General features: G+C 39.8%; 3 protein-coding genes and 1 long non-coding RNA gene across 8 annotated transcripts; 2 read left to right on the top strand and 2 right to left on the bottom strand.

The window, feature by feature from the left end:
- The first annotated feature begins 551 nt into the window (after positions 1–551).
- On the top strand, positions 552–2,865 carry LOC137290371 (membrane progestin receptor alpha-like). 3 transcript variants are annotated; one of them, XM_067821263.1, is made up of 2 exons: positions 552–809; positions 1,755–2,865. In XM_067821263.1, exon 2 carries the CDS (start codon positions 1,755–1,757, stop codon positions 2,805–2,807), a length of 1,053 nt encoding a protein of 350 aa, XP_067677364.1. In that variant the 5' UTR covers positions 552–809; the 3' UTR covers positions 2,808–2,865. The 3 variants fall into 3 exon arrangements, with proteins under 3 accessions (XP_067677364.1, XP_067677362.1, XP_067677363.1); XM_067821261.1 differs by having other exon boundaries at positions 689–761; XM_067821262.1 differs by lacking the exon at positions 552–809 and adding an exon at positions 1,400–1,425.
- A 1,408-nt stretch (positions 2,866–4,273) lies between these two features.
- LOC137290370 (regulator of chromosome condensation-like) lies at positions 4,274–10,346 on the bottom strand. Of its 3 annotated transcripts, none has more exons than XM_067821258.1 (11): positions 10,234–10,346; positions 8,288–8,369; positions 7,979–8,166; positions 7,659–7,838; positions 7,120–7,264; positions 6,923–6,994; positions 6,595–6,753; positions 6,297–6,413; positions 5,888–6,046; positions 5,511–5,616; positions 4,274–5,179 (listed from the first exon to the last, which is right to left on the bottom strand). In XM_067821258.1, the coding sequence occupies exons 2-11, from the start codon at positions 8,364–8,366 to the stop codon at positions 5,110–5,112; spliced, it is 1,275 nt and encodes a 424-aa protein (XP_067677359.1). In that variant the 5' UTR covers positions 8,367–8,369; positions 10,234–10,346; the 3' UTR covers positions 4,274–5,109. The 3 variants fall into 3 exon arrangements, with proteins under 3 accessions (XP_067677359.1, XP_067677360.1, XP_067677361.1); XM_067821259.1 differs by having other exon boundaries at positions 10,170–10,325; XM_067821260.1 differs by having other exon boundaries at positions 10,174–10,322.
- Positions 10,347–11,664: 1,318 nt separating this feature from the next.
- LOC137290652 (uncharacterized) lies at positions 11,665–13,741 on the top strand. Its single transcript, XR_010957226.1, has 2 exons — positions 11,665–11,871; positions 12,921–13,741. It is a non-coding gene; the product is annotated as an uncharacterized lncRNA (long non-coding RNA).
- Positions 13,742–16,461: 2,720 nt separating this feature from the next.
- Positions 16,462–22,301, bottom strand: LOC137291140 (TATA box-binding protein-like 1). Its single transcript, XM_067822425.1, has 5 exons — positions 21,644–22,301; positions 21,122–21,204; positions 20,783–20,950; positions 19,934–20,028; positions 16,462–19,028 (listed from the first exon to the last, which is right to left on the bottom strand). The coding sequence occupies exons 1-5, from the start codon at positions 21,872–21,874 to the stop codon at positions 18,781–18,783; spliced, it is 825 nt and encodes a 274-aa protein (XP_067678526.1). The 5' UTR covers positions 21,875–22,301; the 3' UTR covers positions 16,462–18,780.
- Between the last annotated feature and the right edge of the window lie 652 nt (positions 22,302–22,953).

Genomic DNA, 22,953 nt, shown 5'->3' on the forward strand with positions numbered 1-22,953 from the left:
TGATCCTGATATTTGCGGGGAAGCTTGTACGTTTAAAATGCGCACGACACCCTTTGCACTTTATGAACAAAGTGACACTTCCACATAACACCCCCCTTGCATTTTATGATGCAAAGCGACACCCCGTGCATGCCATGTACAAATGCAATTTTTCTCTCCCACTCTTACTCTTAGTCTCTCTCTCTTTCTCTCTTTGTCTCTTCTCTCTCGATCTCTCTCTCTTTCTCTCTCTCTCTCTCTCTCTCTCTCTCTCACACACACACACACACACACACACACACACACACACACACACACACCCCAGCCATAAAGTAGTCCATTAGCAGTTCAAGACTCATTGCTAGGGCATACTCAGGAGACAATCCAGTTAACAAGACAGCATGCGAACGGTGCACAAAAAAGAATTGTATCCCTTGCTTGAGAAAACGACTGTTTATATCTAGGATTTATTATCAATATAGCCGTAATGACACATGCACATTTCAATCGAAACACGCCTTAGGCTACGTGATCTGGGTGAACAACCGGTCCTGGTCACGCTTCACGAGTTCGCGTTTTGCTTCGTCACTGCTGGGCTATAGAATTAGACCGGGTTGTTTTCATCGCCAGAGGTCAAAGCGAGATATACTGTGAATGATGAATAATTCTGTGCCAGAAGAAGGTTGTAGTTATTGCAGTCTGTATTGAACCTGGACGCTTGGGTGCTGACAGCAGTTGCGAGAGGGGCTGTTCTCAGGGTAACCGCCGTAACATAACCTCATGTAAGATACTTTAGATTTACCGCTGCACTTGTGAAAGCATCATATCAGGTAAGTAAAATCGCTAATTTAATATGTGGACGTATTGTTACTTCGTATTGTGATCTGAACTTGCTTGCATCAGCTACTACTAAATTAGTTCCGCGTCAAACGCGCGATAACATAACGAAGTGTAGATTTTGCCGCACCCTATTTCCTGGTTCGGATTCGTGTTGGTGTGTAAACACTGGAAACTGTGTACTGTGAATTCCCCAAACACTCATTCCCCAAACATACTACAGTGGCTTTATTGTATGTTGAAAGGTATAATGTACGTGTGTTTGTAGATGGACAGCTCAGAGTATCACGTCAATAGATATATTTTAATCGCCTGCCGTGATTACACATACATCTGTCACTTCGGTACAACACCTGTCGCCATGCTCAATCGTGCAGATATCAGATCATACAGTACCCACGATTGTCAGAACAGTTCAGTTGAATGCGGATCATGACGCCGGAATTTGCGACCTGTTGTCCATATGTCATCATGACCTTTCGTGTATCCCGCAAACAGTTTGCTACACTTGCTGTAGTTGTTATATCCTGAAACTCGAGACTATCGACCGCATCGATCGATTGGCTAGGCCAGTTACAAGTAGCTCAATGTGCTTTCTCACGATGACTAGTAAGGCCGCTGTGAGTAAGGAAACAGCACAACATTTATGCTTCAGTTTTCAGAAGAGGCCATTGCTAAAAACAAAGGATGAACTGTAATCGATAGGTCGTGTTGAGTATGTTTTTAGCAATATCCCAGCGATGTCACGGCGGGGGACAGCAAATGAACATGGGGAATATAAAAGAAACATTTACTGTAATGTCCTAGCTTTACGTGCCGTATCAGTTGGGCTGAAACGCAATGTTTAACTGAAATACTGACCGAATCAGCGTTAAACTCAACCATCAACTTTTATATTAACTTTGCTTACATTAACTTTGATCATTTTTGTTTAATAGATGATGTTCATTAGTAGCTTCAAAATCGGGGAGCTGCCCTCTCGAATCCTGTCGATTATACGGCCCCATCTGAGCACAGTTGAAGCCGGACACGTCCCACCTGTCTTCAGAGAACCCTTCATCCTCACCGGTTATCGTCCACCGGACCAGCCCTGGAGCTACTACTGGAAGACACTGTTCCACATCCACAACGAGAGCCTCAACGTCTGGTCTCACCTGCTAGCCACCCTACTCATACTCAAACACGTCTGGTCTTTCTCACAGACGTTTGACTTAATCGAGGATAAATACGGCTGGTCATTGGTGGGGTTTAGTTTGGGATGTTTCTTTGGGACATTATTTAGTGCCATCGCCCACCAGTTCCATTCAAAATCTGTCTGGTGGCATAATGTTCTCTTCATGATTGACTATGGCGGTGTCACGCTTTACACCTTCGGGACTGGAATAGGATGCATGTACATCTGTTCTCAGAGATACGTGTACACCATCATGGAACCAGTTTTTCTACCTCTCAACGTTTTCTTCAGTTGGTTCACATTCTACGTCTGCTGCATTGCCAAGCTCAAGTGTGCATCAACGAACAACGGCACCCGGTATATCTTCATGCTCGCAGCTCTGCTGGTCTACGCTCTGGTAATTTCAATACCGGTGTTTGCTCGATACTCGGAGTGCATGGCGACGCCACGTTGTTCGCTCTCCTCTCTGAATCACCTGACCATGTGTTTTCTCCTGCTGGCAGTATGTGCCATTCTTTTTTCCTGCCACACCCCAGAGCGGCTGTCCCCGGGACGGTTTGACCTTGTTGGTCACGGACACTCTCTTTTCCACCTGCTGTGTCTGGTAACCCTCAGTATGCAGATGGAAGGTGTACGTGTTGATATCAAGTCAGGAGCTGCAGCTCACACCAACCCCAGCCTCGGGAACATCCTCACTGCGTACGCCGTCCTCATGTCTGCCGAGATCCTCACCCTTGTCAGTCTCAAGGGGGAAATAGCCACCAAGGCCAAGACAGAAACCCTACACTGGCTTACAATACGGCCAAAGTGCAGATAATAAACACTGTTATTCCTTTATTTAAATTATATTTATAATAAATCTTTAGATGACAAAAGACGTATGTTGTATTTGTTTGAACGACTAACTAATGGAACAATTATTCACCAAGCTGTGTAAGGATATGTAAGAACTGTGTATCGGGAATGAAGTGTTTCGCGTGGTGAACAAACCTCTGTCCACCAAAGCCTTATCGTCCTTTCTGCCAAGACGCCAGCTGACATATGCCGTACTAAATAGCTCTGATCAGTAAGCACTATTGTAATGACTACGCGTGAACATACCTCAATCTGTGAATGACTGCTATTTGTTCGGTTTCAGATCTGTGAAAGTTTGGTAGTTGGCTTCAATCCTCATTCAACTAAAAAAAATCGCATTAGCGGGTGTGTATCTGAAGAGATCTTTCATTGTCAGGGCTTTGATATACCTCGCGTTAAGAACATAGCGCAATATCTTTTCCGAAACTTCAAACTAAAGAAAAACGTATGTTGTATTTCTGCCAATACAAGGTTCTGAGGGGGAAGAGAATTTGTACATCCTCTTCGACAAGGGTATTGAGTAGTAACATTAAAAGTAGATGACAGATTGTCATGGACTAGAAACACGTTTTCCAAAATCAGTAACTGCTGCGTGGGGACACACAGGAACCTGACATCCAAAACATCACCAGTTGTTTGCCGCTGTTACGAATATTTCAGTAATATTAAGATGGATGACGCCAGAAATAGGCCTAACTGTGTGGAGAATCGAACCGAATCGAATTTAACCACAACACTTCCCCATCGCCCCAAGACCAGAATGAATTTAGTGAATCGACATATTCCCTCAAGACTGGGATCGCCTGATCATGTATAGACCAAGTCAATTACACTGTTTCATGCAATTATACCAAAGTTGGGTAGTATACAGTTAGTACTGTGTAGGTTTATCTAATTCACAATCGTCTGAATAAATAAAAAAAAATACATTTCCAGCTGGTCTAAAATGGTTAATGTGTCGTATTCTCTATATACAAGCAGGAATATTACAGAAAAATATAGTAACTGTTTTGCAGATTAGTCCTAAGTAAAGTTAGATGTGTCTATATAGCATGAATTTTGCCAGGATGCAGTACACCTGCATATTTGGTGCACAAATTATCTCCAGTATGCAATGCTACTGGGCCTTAAGTTCAGATAATCTAAGCTTGTAATTTGATGTTGTTTAATAAAACTACTTAGTTTTTTCCAGTTAGCCGCTCAGTGCTGATTAAATACCTGAACTGCTTTATCTTGTTTTTTCGTTATTAAAAATCACAGCTGGTGTCTTGATGAAAGTCCCATACTGAAGTTGACTCCTAAATGCATGTCCACTGCTCCCTCTCGTGATGGCTCATAAATTTAAATCTAGGGCAAACACTGCAACATTCTCTGTTTGTCCCTTATCCACATTCTAAAGCACTAAAGGCAGCCTGATGTTACCCAGGGTCAGGTTTACATCTTTATTCAAAATCAGCTTTACAAAATCTCTCAGCACCGTTCAACATCTTTCCGAATACAAGCACTCAATTGAACGTTTACATTATGCACACACACAAGCATCATCATTTCAAAATAAAAGTTGGGAACAATAAATCATACATTAAATGAAAGCATTTCTGTTGTTATCTGGAAGTGCTTTGGAATAACCCTGTGAGCACTTCAATATAAACATAGCCTTGACACAATCAAATATAAAACAGTATAAATTCATGAAATATACATGTGATGGTTTTAAAATCTGCGAATATCATTAACAGTAGCCCCAGAACACTAAAACCATGTTCTCTCATGTCCATGACCAACAATGGTCTTCCACCGCAAGTGCACACACCACAAATGTAAGATCACAAAATTGTCTTCTCAGTTACCATAGATACAATACTGTCTTTATGCTGTTGTCGGCAAAGGTTATTTACACCAAAACACAGCTTCCACTGATTCTATTCTGAGCAACCTCATAGGGCACAAAGTCACTTTGTCTTTTCTCTCAGAATGGTCCCTGGTTCTGGAAAAATCCTCCAGAAATATTCCAAGCTCATTCACATGAGAATGAAAGAAATCACACCACTTTGATCACTCCTTTCTAAGAATCATATCTTCACTAAAATACACATAGTAAAAGTACAACAAGCCATTCCTGCTAAAATACATTCCATGTCAATCTCTGACATGTTCTGTCCTTGCTGCCTTTATTCCATAAAGTTTTCATCTTTAGCAATCCTGTACGATGCAGCAGGGACAGTGAAGCTTGTTTATCAGACCCCTGCCACAAGATGTCCCAGTCAGTTTCCATTCTTGTCCTTGGCAAGCAGAACTGTGTGTTGCCCCCCAGCATCTACTGAAATTACTCTCCTGCAACAATAATGAAAACACCTCAGAAACCAAACACCTCTTAATCTACGGGAAAAGTATAAAACATTACTACATACATTAAAATTCATGTAACTGCATGTAAGTCATATCTCATTCAAGGAAGCAGCTGAGAATATCTTTTACAAGTATGGAACATAACCTGCTATTCTTCATTGACCGATGTTAAAATAAATACATATTCTATTCTTGAATTCAATGAGAGTTGTCAAGCTATACTAAAACACCCTAAATTTCCCAGGGTATTGCCAGTGAAGCTGTTACACTGTACACCTTGAGACTCACACATTGAGAACATCGGATGTCATACTACCTGTGCTCAAGCTGTTTGCCACCCATCTCAGTTGGCTCATAGATGTCCTCATCCTCTGACTGGCCCAGCTGCTGGCTAGTTCCCATTCCCCATGCATACACAGTACCTGCAACACAGGGTACCATTTTCATAATGAACATAAGTCTCCAGGACCTCTGTAGAGGACCAGTGGAGCTACCACTTCTACTGTTAGGCAAATAAAATATGCATTTCTAACCCATTCCTAACCAGTATGCACAGGCCCGAGTGCAATCAACCTGGTAACTATACTTTCAGTTGGCTGATTACATTCAGCCATTATTTACAGTTCAACATGAATGATTATAAAAAATGTTGATATGCTAAAAATTCATTATTTGATACAGTAAGTATCTCACCTTTTTCTGTAACAGCAAATGAAACACATCCACCCGCACCAATCTGTGTACACCTGTTCTCCTGTAGTGCTGCCACCAAAGTGGGTTCCGACAGTTCTTTCCCCTCTTTACCATGTCCTAGTCTGCCATAGTCTGCTCGACCAAGAGTGAACACTCGTCCTGGAAACAACATTCTCACATGCATGAAACAACCATATCCACATCCAATTACAGCAAAACAAATTACAAAATTTCAGCTTGTAGCACAAACACAAGAGAACACCCTGATGTCCCTATTCCTGTTTTAACTATGAGTTATTTATTTCTATTATGATGAACATTTTACAAGTTGATGAAGAATGATGACAAATTTTAGGGATATATCTAATCACCCATTAACTCGACAAAGAAAGAACCTAGGACCACTGACCCTCTGTGTCTAGTGCCACCGTGTGATGCTGACCGGCTGTGATGCTCTTCCACCTAGCTCCCATACTGAAGGAAGCCACTCTCTCCGGTAAATAACGATTCTCCATGTCATCAAAACCTGAAACAGTGGCAGGCAAAATCCTGAATTTTTAAAAACCCTGAACGCAGTGGGTACCATGTTGATACTGTGACGTCAGTGGATGAAGATGTTTTTGAATTCAAGTAGAACAGACATCAGCCACTAGTACAGGTCTGTCATACTCATGTAAGGATCATTAACAGCAGTGATGCCAACATACCTAGCTGGTAGTAATTATTTAACCCCCAGGCATAGATGTCCCCAGTGTCCTTTTCCTGTGCATAGGTCATGTACTGGCCGGTCCAGATGTCACAGAACTGCACCATCTTCCTAGATCTGTACTTCTTGCATCGGACAAGTCCTGGGTTAAGTATCAAGTCTGCAATAACAATATCACAATGCTGGAAATAAGGAATACAGTGATGGTTTACATTCACTTGCAAGTGTAAGTATCTGTAACTATAAGTAATCAGATACGTAATCATACACATCTTACATCCTGTAACATTGTTTCTATATCAGAAAAGACAAAGATGCTCAATGCTTACCTAAACCCTTCCTCCCCCCTCTCGTAGTGAAGCAGCCAGCAACACGACCCAGCTGACCCTGCTCAGCACAGCCTGAAACAGTTGGATGACAGAATGAAAATTATGTCGCAAGTCGGGTAATAACATAGACCTCATAAGTTTGTATTTTCCTATTTTCTGGTGAGAGTGGATAAAGTCGTGAGCAAAGCAATTCTTACCTAGCGTGTATATTTCACCTTGGGCTGTCAGACAAACCAGATGGTCGCTGCCTGATGATATCTTTACAACTGTTTCATCTGGGAGCACCATGATTGGAACTTTGGAAATACCAGCAGAAGACAACCCCATGGATCCATTGGCATCCTTAAACACAGAAGGATCAGAAGGAGCGTCATTAAGATTACTTCTGTTAACAGTACATATTTCTTTGGACCAATTATCCCCAACTATCCAGCTGAATGACAGCATGATCTCTGAATGGGGTGGAATGTGAATGTGGAATGACATTACTGAAGAAGGTTTCAAACATCAATTTCCAAGTTTCAGTCTGTTAAACAAATCTTGAGAGTATTACTGTCCATTATGAGGATTACGAAGTAAGTTTTCCTTTTGTTGTACATTTTGGGTTACATATCAGGTGAATTTTCACTAGGTAAAAAACATGTTGCTAAATATATGCAGCTGTTCAACAGTCAACAGCAACTTACACCATTTGCTAACTTCCACTTCTACGCAATGCTTATGTGGAGTAACTCACCCTGAAGTTCCCCCACGCGTACACAATGCCATCACTGGAGAGTGCAGCAGTGTGGCTGTCCCCAGCACTGACTTGAACTATATTGGCCGCGAGGTCCACCTTGCCTGGGGTGTTCTCCGACCCCTCAACAGACGTGTTACGTCCAAGAGCACCCTCATCATTGCAACCAAAACTATACAGCTGAAACAGAAATTTACTAAGTTTACTGGAAACCATATGGCTTTGTCGATATACAAATCTTGAAGTCGACAGCATTATTCAGTCTGGGCATGATCACTATACCATGTTTCAGCATGTCAGAATCTTCATAACACACTTACTTCTCCTTTGTCGGTTAAACATATTGTGTGCATTCCTCCAGCACACACTTGTAGGACAGCGTTAGGGAGCTTGACAAGGGCTGGCCGCACCCTCTGTAGAATGTCCTCTCCCAGACCCAGTTGCCCCACGTCCCCTTCCCCCAGGGTCAGCACAAGCCCTGGTGTGTCGCCATGACTCGGGTGGGATACTGCAAGGGAAGAGTTACATTGAAGCATATGTGATGCTGACATCCAAGAGTAGCAGTGTTATGGATGATTATCGTAAGACAAGGAATTGCAAAGCTGAAATATTTAAATTGAACAAATTACCTGATGTCTTTGTACGTTTGGAGTCCAAAGCAACAGCCTTGCCATCCTCACGAGTCCTTTTCTTGCCACGTCCAGCCATTATCTACAGTAAAATACTCACAAATTATCGAGCTGCAAATGAAAAGTGCAACTACTACTGTTTGGGTATACATTTAATTCAAGACAGGATTCCATGCAATAATGTTCAGCATTAAAGACGTTTTCCTCATTACTAGTCAATTTCAATGACCAGAGAGCTATGCAGTCATGCCAAGTGATACTTTTTCTGACTTTTCCTAATGATTTGAAAAGCAGTAAACACACCCCTGTCAGGCAAATTATTTATCTGCTCTTTGTTTAATATATAGTGAAGTTGTAGCATAAAAATACCCTGTGGATGCCTATGCACTGTGCCACTGTCAAAATTCAACAAGATACTTGTCTATGCTGAGACTATTTTCCTTCCAGTAGCACACCTCTGGTTCTTTTCTTTCCAAAGCAAGAAGTACAATGAAGGACTACACTATCTGAGCAACTATATAAATACAAGAAGACAATTAACGAGCTTGGACATTTCACACTTCAGAGTCACCTCTGACAACTTATTGTCAAAACCTAGAGATAATACCTTTTAAGTTGGGTAATTAGACAGAGCCATTTCCTCCAAGCTGAACCAGGCCTGCCAGTGGTGTGTTTGTACAAGGGACCATAAACTGTTTGTTAGTTAACTATCCCTGCTGTAGCAGTGCTTTACAGCTATGACATAAGTTAATTATATAACAAGACAATTACATCCTGCTGACATGACAATTAATAGACTAGACAACCTGATATGTTCATTAGACCAAACAGCAGCCTGGTGCTACTAGGTTTTCACATCAACATGTTGTAATTAAAAAAATGCTGCTTTCGCATATTAATATTAATTAAATTAATTCCTTGGTTTTGGGAAAGCCTAAATATTTACAATGAATATTATCAAATCAGCCCATAATAACACAGTTTAGTCAAAATTTCAAGAAACTACCAAGCTAAACAGATAAAAAAGGAGTAAGCCCTTTATCCTTACACTTAATCTGAAATAGCATCTCACATGTTTAGTTCAAAACCTGGGTTAACACAAAATGCACACACTTGCTGCAAAACACTGCTCATGTTGGCAAATGATTTTGGAACTTTGCCCTCTGAACCTCTAGTGACAATAATAATACAACATGATATAAATGATATGACATAACTGCATATAACTGCACAGAAACAACATATAATACAGCACATTCATAGTTACTATGATTAGAAAAAGAAATACAAAAGGCAGAGAAATCTAGCAGTGCAATCAATGTTGGATCTCTTTAATATAGAACACATTCTGAGCTGAGTGTTAAGGCATGTGAGTATTAAAATTTATATTGTGGGCAAAGTTCCTGGATTCATCAGTTACTGCTCCGACAACAAAGAACAATAAGCAGCCTGATCTAAACATGTTTTAAGACTAAAATATAAAATAATAATAAAGGTAAACAAAAGTAAAACGTCTGTTAGTGGTGCCACTGAAACTGACTTTGCAGGCTGGAAGTTCGGTGATCAGAAATATATGTGTGTGCATGTACACGTATGTCACAAATTGATACCCAATAGTAAGGAGTGATAGTTAACGAAACTGTATTGCCTATTGGTCTCCTTTTACAAAGACATGTGATCATGGTCGTGTGAAATAATACACCCACAGAACATATTCTCCACTTATTGTCTCTCACATTAGTGCAAATGCAATATTTGAAATTTACAACCGAAATCAGAAGTCGTCAGTATTTCATTTATGACGAGCAGTGGTGTATCAACATCTATATAGACACGCTGATCGAAATAATCAAGATACTGATCAGCACTGGGAAGTACTTACTCACAATGTTAATCAATGGTATTTTCTTATATAAAGGTTAAGAAGGTTAAGTGATTTCAAATACTTTTCGGAAAACAGAGCTGCCAGTTCTCGCTTGATAAGCCGACACGTTTTTAGGAATGGCGCCACTTACGACTTCCTGTTACCCTAGTCCTTGTTGTACGGTTTGAGTAAGCTGGGCCCCGTCTCGTATATCGCAAGGTAGACACAGCACCAAATGTTTTCCCATTGACTTCTACAGTAACCTTATATATTTTTTTAAAATCACCCAGTCTTTCAACAGCCATTCCTTGTACACATGGATACAATGAGGCCTTTAAACTACAACAAAACACATTTCAAAAACATAAACTATTTACCCTAACAAACTTTTCTCTAGCTCTTTTCGTTCTATATCAAGTATTGGGCACTTGTTAATTACTATTACTTCATGCTTTAACTTTCAAAAGTGTTTTCCAGTGTTTATTTCTGTATTATATTTTCTATAGGTGAGGTATTCATGCACATAGTCACAATGCCTGTTTTCCGATTCATTCATTTATTGAATAAAATAGTGTTTATTAAATCAATTGAAGATGTGTTCTGTTGTTTAATTTTGATATTGTGCACGTATTTACAGTGGTTTCTGAAAGGTACACTTTGAACGTCTAGAGGGGGGAGGGAGGGGAGAATCTGTCGAGTCCTCCAAGAGAGTGGCGCCCTTGTTCCTGCCTTCAACTGGGAACTCCTCTTACGATCTCTTTTCATTTTGAAACTGTCCCTACATACCAGACGTGCATGTATACACTGGGTAACAGTTTACTCTCACATTCCCCATGCATACACAGCAGAGCCTTCAGAGGTAATCAGTTTCTTTATTTCCTGACAGGTTAGGAGAATTTGTGAAATGGTAACATGACCCGGATGAGTTTCAGATGTTTTTTCTTTATTTGTTAAGTAAAGCTTAACGAACAAAGCATACAAATCTCACTTTCACCGTGCCTACTTAGATGTTTAAACATCCATCCCATTCAGCCTGATTTGGCTTGCTAACAGGACTATAGTATATGTACTGTGTTAGCTATACTATAACATGAACCTTTCACAAAAGTGTGTATTTAGCATGTGAATCTGATGTTTCACTATTTGATGACGACCGAGCTGTTGCATTAAGTTGGTCTGTACTATTACACTGACCTAATGTGTTCTGTGCGCCGTAACCGCGGGATAAACATTCACACTTAATACAACAACATCATACACAATGATAATGGCTCTCTACGCGCAAGTGTGGCATGACTGGTTGAGCATCTAGATCCATGTTGTTATTTGCCTGAACTCTCTTATCATTGCCGCATTAACCATGTTTAACCAGTTTAAGCTCCCAACAGCATTTCGTAGGTATTCTTTCCATGCTGGCCAATATTTCGCGCACTGTCGTGGAGCTTGTAGATAAGCTTATACGCTTTTAACCAGCCAGGTTCTAGGGGTCTGCTGCGTTAACGCCTCTCTCAACCTATCGATTGATCATGGACCTGGGTAAACCGGCCATTGAAACGGTTTGAGGACAGGAAGTACAGTCAGTCGCGAGAACACTAACAGTTCGTGGTTTATTTTGCAAGCCTCGTCCCACAAATAACGAGTGCTTCGATCGGCAGAAGTCGGACCACGAAAGAAATATCCGTTGTGAAAGTTACAAAGTGCCTTGAAAATCAAGACAAAGGTATGAGCTACGACGATACGTTTACGTTTGATGTGTTCAAAATCATATGAGAAAACAACACTCGTGAGATGGACAGTTTTTCTATTGAATCGATACTGTGTCTCATTATTCTGAATTGTTCTCAGAACCAAACAATGTAGGATATACAGGAGACCCGAGGTTCGACACACGAGAAGAAAAAGTAGATGAATGACGATCAAACATAATCATGAGTTTTTTTCTTATTAACAGCTATCGTTCAGAGGGGAATCTTTGAAAATAAGTACGGTACTTTTTTTCTCACGTGAGCCAGATAAATTCTCTTACTAAGACTACTCAGACAGGGGAAAAGTGCATTGAGACAAAACGGGATCAGTTATAATGTTACAAATACCCAGGAGAATATGCAACATGTAAACATGATCTGGAAACATCGCACACCACAGCCAGTGGCAGTGCGAAACATTTCTATGTAACTTACTACTGCTGATATTGCAGTTGTGAAATTATGTGCTTTTTTCATAAATGTGGTATTTGACAATATTGAAAGTTAAGAATTGAGTCACTGCTTTGTCTCTTGTCTGCTGAGCCCCGGATATTCCCAACCAACTCATTGAAGCCCCCCATGAATAAAAGTTAAACTTTGTTTATGTTTTGTGTAAGTTCAAACTTTTTTTCCTCACAATAGTTTACCCTAGGACATTATTCTCATCTTTGATATTTCTGATTGTCATTTTTCAGCCTGCTGTATTGATTACAATAGCTGTCGGTGGCTTTTTATTTTACTCTTTTTACAATTCAGGTAGATCTATGAAGATCAAGGTCTTCCGCAATCCATTGTTGTTGTACGAGGCGAGTAACAGCATTGGGTGGTCAGACTTGTTGATTTGGTTGACATGTCATCATATACCAGTTTGCATAGATTGTCCATGCTGTTGGTCAATGGATTATCTAGCCTGACTCCCATTATCAGTATCTACAGCCCACTGCCATTTAGCAGGAATATTAGACAGTATGTGCTGTGTAGTGTTTAATGAATATAGTGCAACTGTTCTACCATTTGTTGTCAGGGGTCTACAGCTGTGAGACATGGGCGACCGCTACAACATTCACAGCCAGCTGGAGCACTTGCAGTCCAAGTACATTGGAACCGGGCACGCAGACACCAACAAGTGGGAATGGATGACCAACCAGCATCGAGACAGTTACGCTTCCTATCTTGGACATCATGACACTCTTAATTACTTTGCCTTAGCTGAAAATGAAGCTCGAGCACGTGTGCGCTTCAACATAATGGAGCGTATGTTACAGCCATGTGGTCCACCTGCTAAACGTGCAGAAGATTAGGACGATGTTTTTCATATATGATTCATCAAGTACCCATCAAGCTCAGACATTGAGTCTCATGCAGATCATCATTGCTCATTTAAAGGAGGGAGGATACGGTTTTAGCAAATGCTATTTTATCCATGCTGAAAGATCATCAGACACATGCTCCGTCAGCATGTCGCTGGAGAGAAATTCAGTCATGACTGTGGGATGAAACGGTATGGTACATGTTGCAGTTCAAGGCCTTCAGTTCGGTCTGTTTCAGTATAGTATATGAGAAGTTACTTCTTGGCAAATAGCAGCCATCTAGCAAGGAAATACATAGACTTTGACAATGTGATTACATTTCTAGACATTTTAGAAAAGCTTTTATAAGGTTAACAAAATGAACTTCTTTCTGGTATATGGATCTGAAGACAAAATACCACGGTTTAACTAATACCATGGTATACCATTCCACCCTGAGTAATATGTTGTCTCCTTTGCAAGATGTGTATTGATGTGGAATGTCAAAGCTTTGTACTAAATTTTACGGTCTGAATAAAATCATTCTTGTTCAGAATATTTGTTTTCAAAAAACAGATCCAGACTCTTCCTTCCTTTCACAATGCTAGAGTGTTATTTGACAGTGTTGGTGGATGTTTGTGACAAGGCATCTGTAACGTGTCTAAACTGTGCGGACTATGTCTGCAATATGATAGAAAGTACTACATTCATCCATGACCAAGAAGACTGGTGTGACCATTGTGCAAGATTATATCAAGATTATAGTATAGCCAGAAGCAGGCCACAGAAGGAGCAAGACGAGTCAGATGTACTACCTTGGTATCCAACCAACTGAAACCCAACATTACCCTTCTTCTCTCTGTAGGTCTCAAACGTTAAGTAAATGTCACTTTGACCAGAACCCTGGCAATAACTATTTAGATGAACATGAGAATAATCTTTCACATGCATTAGACTGAACTTTAACTAAACTAAACGAGTCGGAAGCAATGCTGGCATGGTCATAACTAACTGTAAATGGTAACTTGCAGCTTTGTTGTAGGAATGCTACAAATGCATGTAAGATACTATCAGAACAATATGGGCAAAGAAGGGCTCAAACCCACTGTAGTTCTGGTAAGCTCAATGGAATGTGTTACCCTCGACATCTAGGACACCTAGGAAATCCAATCACATGTGAAGTTAAGCCACTCAGAATAGGTAGTATCAGTTTTTCCTTTTCATACATGACCAGTACAAGAACGTTCATCTTAAAGGTTTTAGCATGAGTGAAGTTCTTTGAGTTTGTGCTGAATACTAAAGCTCATGATTACAGCCAAATAATGACCTCTTGCTTCATTAGTACTTGGCAGCCATTTCCATGTAGAAATGCAAGGGTTAACTCCCCAAACAGTTTTAAAATAACCAAAATGACTTCAGGAAATGACCATGCAAGATGATTGAAACATTGACAAGTGATACTGAAGACCCCAGCTTTAGTTATACATACAAGAATGTGTCAAGTAAACATCACTATGTGACAGACCCTATAGTATTCTTCACTGCACTCCCCAGTGTCAAGACCTTGTTGCTGTGTTTTTGAAACAGTTGGAAGCTGTCATGAATTAGATGATGAAAGATAGGTAAAATATATACACATATGAAAGGTGGACAAAGGTCTGGTCATACATTACCACCATGTTACTCATAAGACAGTCCTATCCTGGAACTTGCCAAACAAATGCATGCTGGACAAGCATAGAGGTGCAAGGATCAAGCTCACCAGTGATCAGGTGGTAAAACCTTGGAGTCAACTTTGTGCACATGAAAATTTCAGTTTTGATGCAAACTCATAGTGTCTCATGTCAAATATAACTACAACACTTTTGAAACACATGAATGCAGGTATGGTTCAAGACCAAACAGTCATCATAATTGTGATCAGTTAAAGTCCCATGGTCTAGGATCCATCCCAGCACAGCTGACTTCAGTATCAGCCATTTTAGAAACATGATTTGGAAAAATTTGGAGCATCATCTTTGGTATTAACAGTTTAGGCGGGAGGGCAGTCTAAGGTGTTGGACAAGACGGATGGATCAAGCCCGTCTGTGACCGGGCGTAAAAACCTTGGAGTCAACTTTGTGTGCAGACACTTTCAGTGTTGTCACAAACCTTACTGTGCAGTACACAACCCTGTGCACTTAATAGGACCCACAAATCTTTTGATAGTTGACCAGATGGTAGTCACATGAATACATTCAAACACCTAGTTACAGGTACAGAAGTGTACAGTGAACAAGGACAAAGTACTGTGACTATGTACCCAGTGAGGATGGAAAAGCCACATTAACTGCGTGTGTTTAGTAGGCTGCAAGAGTTGTATGATCCCCAGGGTGTTGAGCCTGAAAATGTGGCACTGAGATGGACATCCAGTAAACAAAGCACCTTTGAGTAACTGAACATGATATTGACAATATACAAATATTAGCAAAATAATAATAATAATAATATTTGCCTTGTATGGAAATCAAGGAAGGTAAGTCTAATCAGACTTTCTTGCTGTAACAAGACAAGTGTGAGTGAGTTGAGTTTTACAACATTTCTCACAAAATTCCAGAAATATCATGGTGGGGGAACACCAGAAATTGGCATCACACATTATACCAAAACAGGGAATCAAACCTTGGTCTTTAGCATGGCCTTTAACCACAGCCCCTAGCTGGGCATGATGAGAGTTAACTTTGTACAAGCTCTTCGATCGTTATTGTCACTGACCACATAAATTATATTCTGTGTGTTTGAACTCTCTAGACTCAGGCTTCAATCTAGTGACAAAATTCAATAGAAAAGAATGATCTTCATCTTTGATCCTTTGTGCTGTCAAATGTTTATGCCAAACAATTTAATCAAACCATGTCTGATTATTCCAAGTTGAAAACATGGGAACAAACGTGGAGGGAAAATGTCATACAAACACCAGATACTTCAGTTGAATGAATCATGTTTCTTCCACTTTTACTGCACCACGAAACCCATGAAACAGGTCTTTTGGGTCTTACCACAAAAGGCGATGTAAGAGGTTAGCAACAGGATCAGGTCAGGCTCACTGCACCACACCACAAGCAATCAGTTCCCAGTTGCACAAAGTGGTGCTCATGCTGTTGACTACTGGATTGTCTGGTCCAGACTCAATTAATTACAGATCGCCGCCATATATTGCAGAGTTTGGTATAAAACTAAACTTGCTCACTGCACCACAAACTCATGAGGAGCCTTTAACATATGAAGACAAATAATTCCTTTGAAACAATTTATTTGTCACAATATTTTGATAACAAATTTGTGAAAAACCATGGCATTGTTTTCATAACATTCAAACTGTATAAGATAGCACTTGTTCTGTAGTACAATGATGGCGGTACACAACATAAAGCCTTCAAATCTATTATAAACTACATTGTGGGAGGTGTGCCCCTCAGGACTCACTTTATGACCAACGCAAGCCTCCAAACCATCCTGAACCAAAGTGGATGCTAGGTGCATGATCACAGTGCCCTAACTGTACAAGTGTTCTCCATGGCCTTGGTAGTTCATCAGGATTGTCCGGTATCCATGGCTACCACATAACAATGCTGAAATGCGGAAATAAAAAACACATGAACCAAAAGATTAACACACTATTTAGATGGTCTGGCACACTCTTTTTCTTCAATGACAGTCTAACACAGCGCTATGATGTGAAATCTACAAGTGGGATGCTACAAGAAAGTCAATAAATGCGGTTGTAACAATGAAAGAATTATTGCCTAACCAGGATGCTAAACATGAGATTCACTTTTGTCGTTTATTTAACAAAAAAATTGACACAAGCATGAACAAATGGAATACCTTGTCACAACAAACCTGAAATGTTGATAATTACATGCATAATACACATGAGACATGCTTCAATTTATTTTTATACATATGTTAACAAGAAAATTTTAACCAACAAAACTTAAACGAACTTGAATTAAAGATGATAAATGCAACAGTTTTCAAAGGTAGGATAAACAGTGAAAATTATGTTCAAGAATACCCATTACAGCAAAACAGTGTGCAAGTAGTACAAACATGGTGCAAACTATGATACACCCATACAGCACATACATCTCACAAACATATCCACTGGATCAAGTTGGGGAAACCTCTAGAAATACATGGACATGAGGCTTCCCCCTCTTGTCTGTGCCTGTGTACTGACTCAAATGACATGCCACTACCTATCTGATGCTCACACTTGCCCTTGGTACGGAGGCACGTCTCGTTCTACATATCATAGGCCCATCTGTCAACTCGGAAACCAGTTAAACAAACCAAACAATCATTCTCCAGACATTTATCAAATTACTGGTATCTGGAAATGTTTTTAAGTGACAAAGGGGCCATAAGTAGGGTCATGTCAGAAGGTTAAGCATTCAGGCATCCATACTACTTGCAAAAAAGAAAATATGATTTACAAATGAAACTTTTAATATTTTATGTTCCAGTCAATGGTTAAATAAACTGATTTCACTTTGAAGTAAGCTATTCTTGCCTTTGTTATATGAAAAATGTTTGCAACGATTAAAACTGGTGCATACCTACAAAATTCTCAAACACTTGAAAAAACTTAAACATTTAAAAAAATATGTGCATAATTACCATTACTGAGTTGCAGAAATTACAAAACAAAAATATTCAGGAAGCCAGAAAATACCACAAAAATTGTTTGTCTTTAAACCTAGGCCTCAGAAATGTAATTACATGTGTAAGCAAGAGACCACTGCAAGATTCAGCCATAAATACTTATACCTCTGAGCAAACGCCATGGGGGCACATTCTGTAGGAAACTGTATGTAAGTTGAGTCTTGTAATCCCTCCAACTTTTAGTCACTTGTTACATGCTGACACGAAATTGTGAAGACAACACTCTGACACATAACTTACGTCGTGTACACACTCACATCCTGGTTTCATGTCGTCATGGAAAAACAGCCACAAACACTCCAACTGACACAACAGATGTACTCCATTTAACCATTTGCTGTAGGTATGAATATGACCACATGATTATATCAACAAAGGTGCACATAGTGAAATATCTAGTACAACTGAAACAAGATCAGCATCTGGTAATTAGTTGTTCAAATGATGAGAATAATTAGAGTTAACCTGGACTGATTTCATGTCAGTCTAGATCACCCACAGGTATGAAACATGATGAAATATCAGTACAAAAGTATCCCACCACAAGCACTTTACTAGACAACAATTAGAGTTCTTAATATGCCGCACAGACATAGTGAAAATATGTCGTTGTACAGTAATCGTGGTAACAAGTCTAAAGTAACATCCATATGTTATTGTTCATTGCCTGCACGATCATTTGCCTCCTTGTCTGATAAACCACAAAACAATCTGTCTTTGCGCTGAGCTTGGGATTAGCATACTGTGTCAGTAACACCCACTCTACATAGCTGCTCACACACATGTATGTAGCATCAGTCGACTGCTGCAGTATTTCTTGCTCCTGTGATGCAGCTGTAAATCATTCACTCCTCAAACACAGCATGGAATACAGGAACAAGACATGGGTTAATCCTGACTCTCTTCGCTGTCAAAACTGTCATCACTGGTGTCAAGGGCGTCATCATCATCTGATTCAACTGATGTGAAGCACCTCTGACCCTTGCTGCGTGTGCTCACGATGGCATGGTTCCCTTCCAGGAACCGCTTTTCACGGAGCAGGGTCTCACGGTCAATCTCAGTTTCCTCCGCCTTGTACTCCAACACAAGGGGGTAGATGTGCTCAATGGCCGATTGGACGTTTGCTACTGATGGAGCTGTAATCCAAATGAAAAGAAACAGTCAAGTAAGAACAACAGCAAGGACATATTACTACAGTGACATTCATCTGACTGTGAATTCATTTCATTACAATCTAAACAATATTTCCAAGTTTTCTGTTATTTCACTGCATGAAAATTTCAGTTTTGATGCAAACTCATAGTGTCTCAGGTCAAATATAACTACAACACTTTTGACGCAGGTATGGCTCAAGACCAAACAGTCTTCATAATTGTGATCAGTTAAAACCCCATCACCTGGGATCCAACCCAGCACAGCTGACACCAGTATCAGCCATTTTCAAAACATTAAAATATTTCAATCAGAATTAAAAAATTACCAAAAGGCACCACTAGACCAAGTTATGTACAAAGTTTGCTGAAGATATAATAAACAGGTTTAGAGTTCTGCTCTGGAAAAGGGCACTACTACCAATTTCAGTCTACGTCAAACTTGTTGCCATGGAAACACCAAAAATATTTTATTCAGAATTCCAAAACTACCAAAAGACACCAGTAAACCAACAGAACTATGTATGTGCCAAGTTTGGTGCAGTAAAACTTGAAGAAGGTGCAGTGACTATATGTGTCCTAGTCCACACAGTTGTGAATGGGTATCTCATAAGGATGGGAAAGTCACATTTCCTCAGTGCCCTTAGTGGCTGCATGAGTTGAAGGATCCACCAGGTGTTGTGACTGATAATACAATGTTCCATTTGAACTTGACATCCAATGATCACAAGAAAATCAAAAGCTGAGCTGGATATTGGCACTATACAAATGTCAGTAAAACATAATAACAACAAGCACATGCACTTTCCAGCTTCATTTGTTCATAGTTTGTGAGAACAGGATGCTCACATGACTTGTCATGCATGACTACAGTTTAACAAAATACGCACCTGTTACTGTAATACTGCCTGTGGAGAAGATTTTGAGCGTGGCTTTAGGATCCTTAATCCTGTAGGTCACTCCTGGATGCAATTCTGGCTCATAGCTAAACATACAATGAAACTCAGCTTTCACATCTGTAAACAATGAGTTATTTAACACATTCCTAAAATGTCACTGACACCTTGTGTCATGGTAAATGGAACTACTAAAAGGTAAAACCATAACCATCAAATTGGGTAAATAAGGAATACCAAGGGACTAAACTTTAACTTCAACAAAACAGTGAGTTTAACCCATTAAAGTTCAACAGCATTTGACTTCTTATCATTTCAATTAAAATACTGATTTGAACTACAAATCTAATTTCCAGGAAAATAAGAACTGGAAATTACTTTTGTATCCAGATTTTGATGTCTACAATGTGATCACACATGCATGTGTGATTATTATATTATGTACTTTCATTATGCTATGGTCATCATTATATTCTGATTTAGCTTGAAAATGCGTATATATACTTTAAATTATTTGTTGTTATGTGCTTTCCATCGGCTCATTGAATGCAAAACAATAAAAAAAAATAAGTTTATCTTATCTTATTTATATACAGGTTTCAAAACGAAACTTAAAATGAAGGTTCTCAAGAATACACTTTTTAAGTGTCTTTAGATTGTAGTCTCATTAAAACTAACTCACAGGACCAAAGCCCCATAGATTATAACACAAAGATCAGACCAAGTGTTGTTGCTGTTCAAAACAGCTATTTCTCAGATCAAAATGCACAAAGCTTATGACTACCAAGCATGTCAAGGGTCATAATAACGAGCAAAGGTTGAATCAGTTTCCTTCAAACTTACCTTGCTTCTTCTCTGTGAGCTTTAGAAAAGTTGGTTATCTTGATTCCAAATGGTAGGCTGCAAGTTCCTAGAACATTGACTACTCTAAAGTTGGTGAAGCGTACGTTAAAGCCAAGCCTCTGAAGGCGCCGAGCAATCCTTCTCCCTGCTCGATGTGAGTCATCTTCACTGAAATCAAATAGCAGCAACAGAAACTAACAAGAATATTCAAATATAGAATATATTTTTCTTTCCCTCAAGACATCAGAATACCATGTTATGTGAACTATTTAACCCACCCCAAAATCATTTGTCAAAGGCATGAAAAGTATTTCCAAGAGGTTTGTACAAATACCGCACCTTGTTGCCCCTGTGCATGTAATCTTCCCTGATGACCAAATACTGGCTGTAGTATATGGACGTCTCAACTTCATGTTAAGCATCTGAAATGTTAGCACATTTCCATAAGCAAATATGTCCATACAAGTTGTCAGGAGTTATGACAGTATGTGATTCTAGAAGAGCAGGAATGGATATAACATACACTCATTTATTTCAGAATTGTACCACACACATGAAAGAAAATGATGAACAGATAAGTGTATGTGAAACACAGAAACGTATTGAGAGGATGTTTATTTAGTAAACAGATAAATATTTGTCATTACTTTCATTGTGCATTTAAAGTTTAATTACTTTTGATGTGCCACATTTATTTTCTGCAGTAACGTATATATTCGTCAGCATGATTTACCATTAAAGAAAAGCAGTTACTTCATCATTAGAAACAGTTTCAAACCAATACATCCTGAGAGTACTCGCGTTCAATACACCACATACACCACATGACATGTCCGTCAACCCCACTTCAAAACAACTTACACCTTGTTCTTGTTTGTATTCAACATGGCACCCTTCTAAGGCTATCCTCTTCAGATTCAAATGGCATCTTGTGTTGAAGCTGCACACAACATTATTAATTGTGATATCAACCACTGGTTCCTCATCCACATGTTCTGTGCCCTTACCGTTTCCCATCAAACCATTAAGTAGTTCTGGGGGTATCTCACCGGGCTCCAACACACCGGGCGGGTAAAGTGTTTCTGTTGCCATGCTAGATTCTTCTCGGAACTCCCAGTTTACGACGGTCAAATGCGATGAACAAACGAACTACTGTTTTCTCTTACAATGAGCTTTTTTTGTTAGTGATCAAATGGATGTGAAAGCGATTCTTGGAAGACATCCAGGTAACCGTCTATCACAAATCAATGTTGTGAAAGAACTGAGCACGCATTTTTCTGCACGCCTCGCTTCAGCAAGGTTGATTGGTGTCTCCTCGGGAAAAGAGGACAGTTAAACGATGACTGTTGGGAAGAATGGAACCTAACGCAACTACCACACTGGTTGGAGACAACCTTATATCTACGAGTCATATACAAGTCAACATTAACTGCAGAGGACTTTCTACTAGGAGTTTCTTCCTTTGACCGGTTTTTCTCTTATCTCCCGCATCTGAGAGCTTTGCAAGGGGAGTAACTCTTCTGTCACGTCAATTTTGTTAGCTACAGCGACAGTTACCAACAGGAGGTTCTTGACAGGGCTGTGGTACCTCATTTTGAGAACCATCCTCTGGCAACGAGACCCATATTTATGGACGACAATGCTAGACCTCACAGGGCGCATGCTGTAAATGATTTTTTGCGGCAAAATGCAATTGACAGAATTCCATGGCCTGCCATGAGCCCTGACCTCAACCCCATTGAACATTTGTGGGACTTTATTGGCCGTCGTGTGAGGCAGAGAGACCCACCAGTCCATAATCTCAACGAATTGACGGCTGCCCTGCATGAGGAGTGGAACAGGATCCCCCAGAATCAGATCCGGAGACTCATCCAAGGAATGAGGAGGCGTCTGGAATCGGTGGTGCGTGCGCAGGGAGGACACACTAGATATTGATGAAAGTCGGTGTGCAGACTCTCAGATGACTGTTCTTTCTTTCCATGTGACATTTGTGTTAATACACCTGACAACAACGTCTGTGGATGAATAGTAAATTGTGTCCATTTTTTCATGAATTTAAGACAGTTTTAAGAATTTGGATTTCGTTGCAATAAAGCAAAGTCTTGATACTTTTTCCCTTTAAGTTGTTTGTCAGAGATCGTCTGTTGAATAAAAAAGTGTCAAACTATATC

Source organism: Haliotis asinina, chromosome 7 (assembly GCF_037392515.1).
Source record: "Haliotis asinina isolate JCU_RB_2024 chromosome 7, JCU_Hal_asi_v2, whole genome shotgun sequence".
In the NCBI taxonomy this organism is placed as follows: domain Eukaryota; kingdom Metazoa; phylum Mollusca; class Gastropoda; order Lepetellida; family Haliotidae; genus Haliotis; species Haliotis asinina.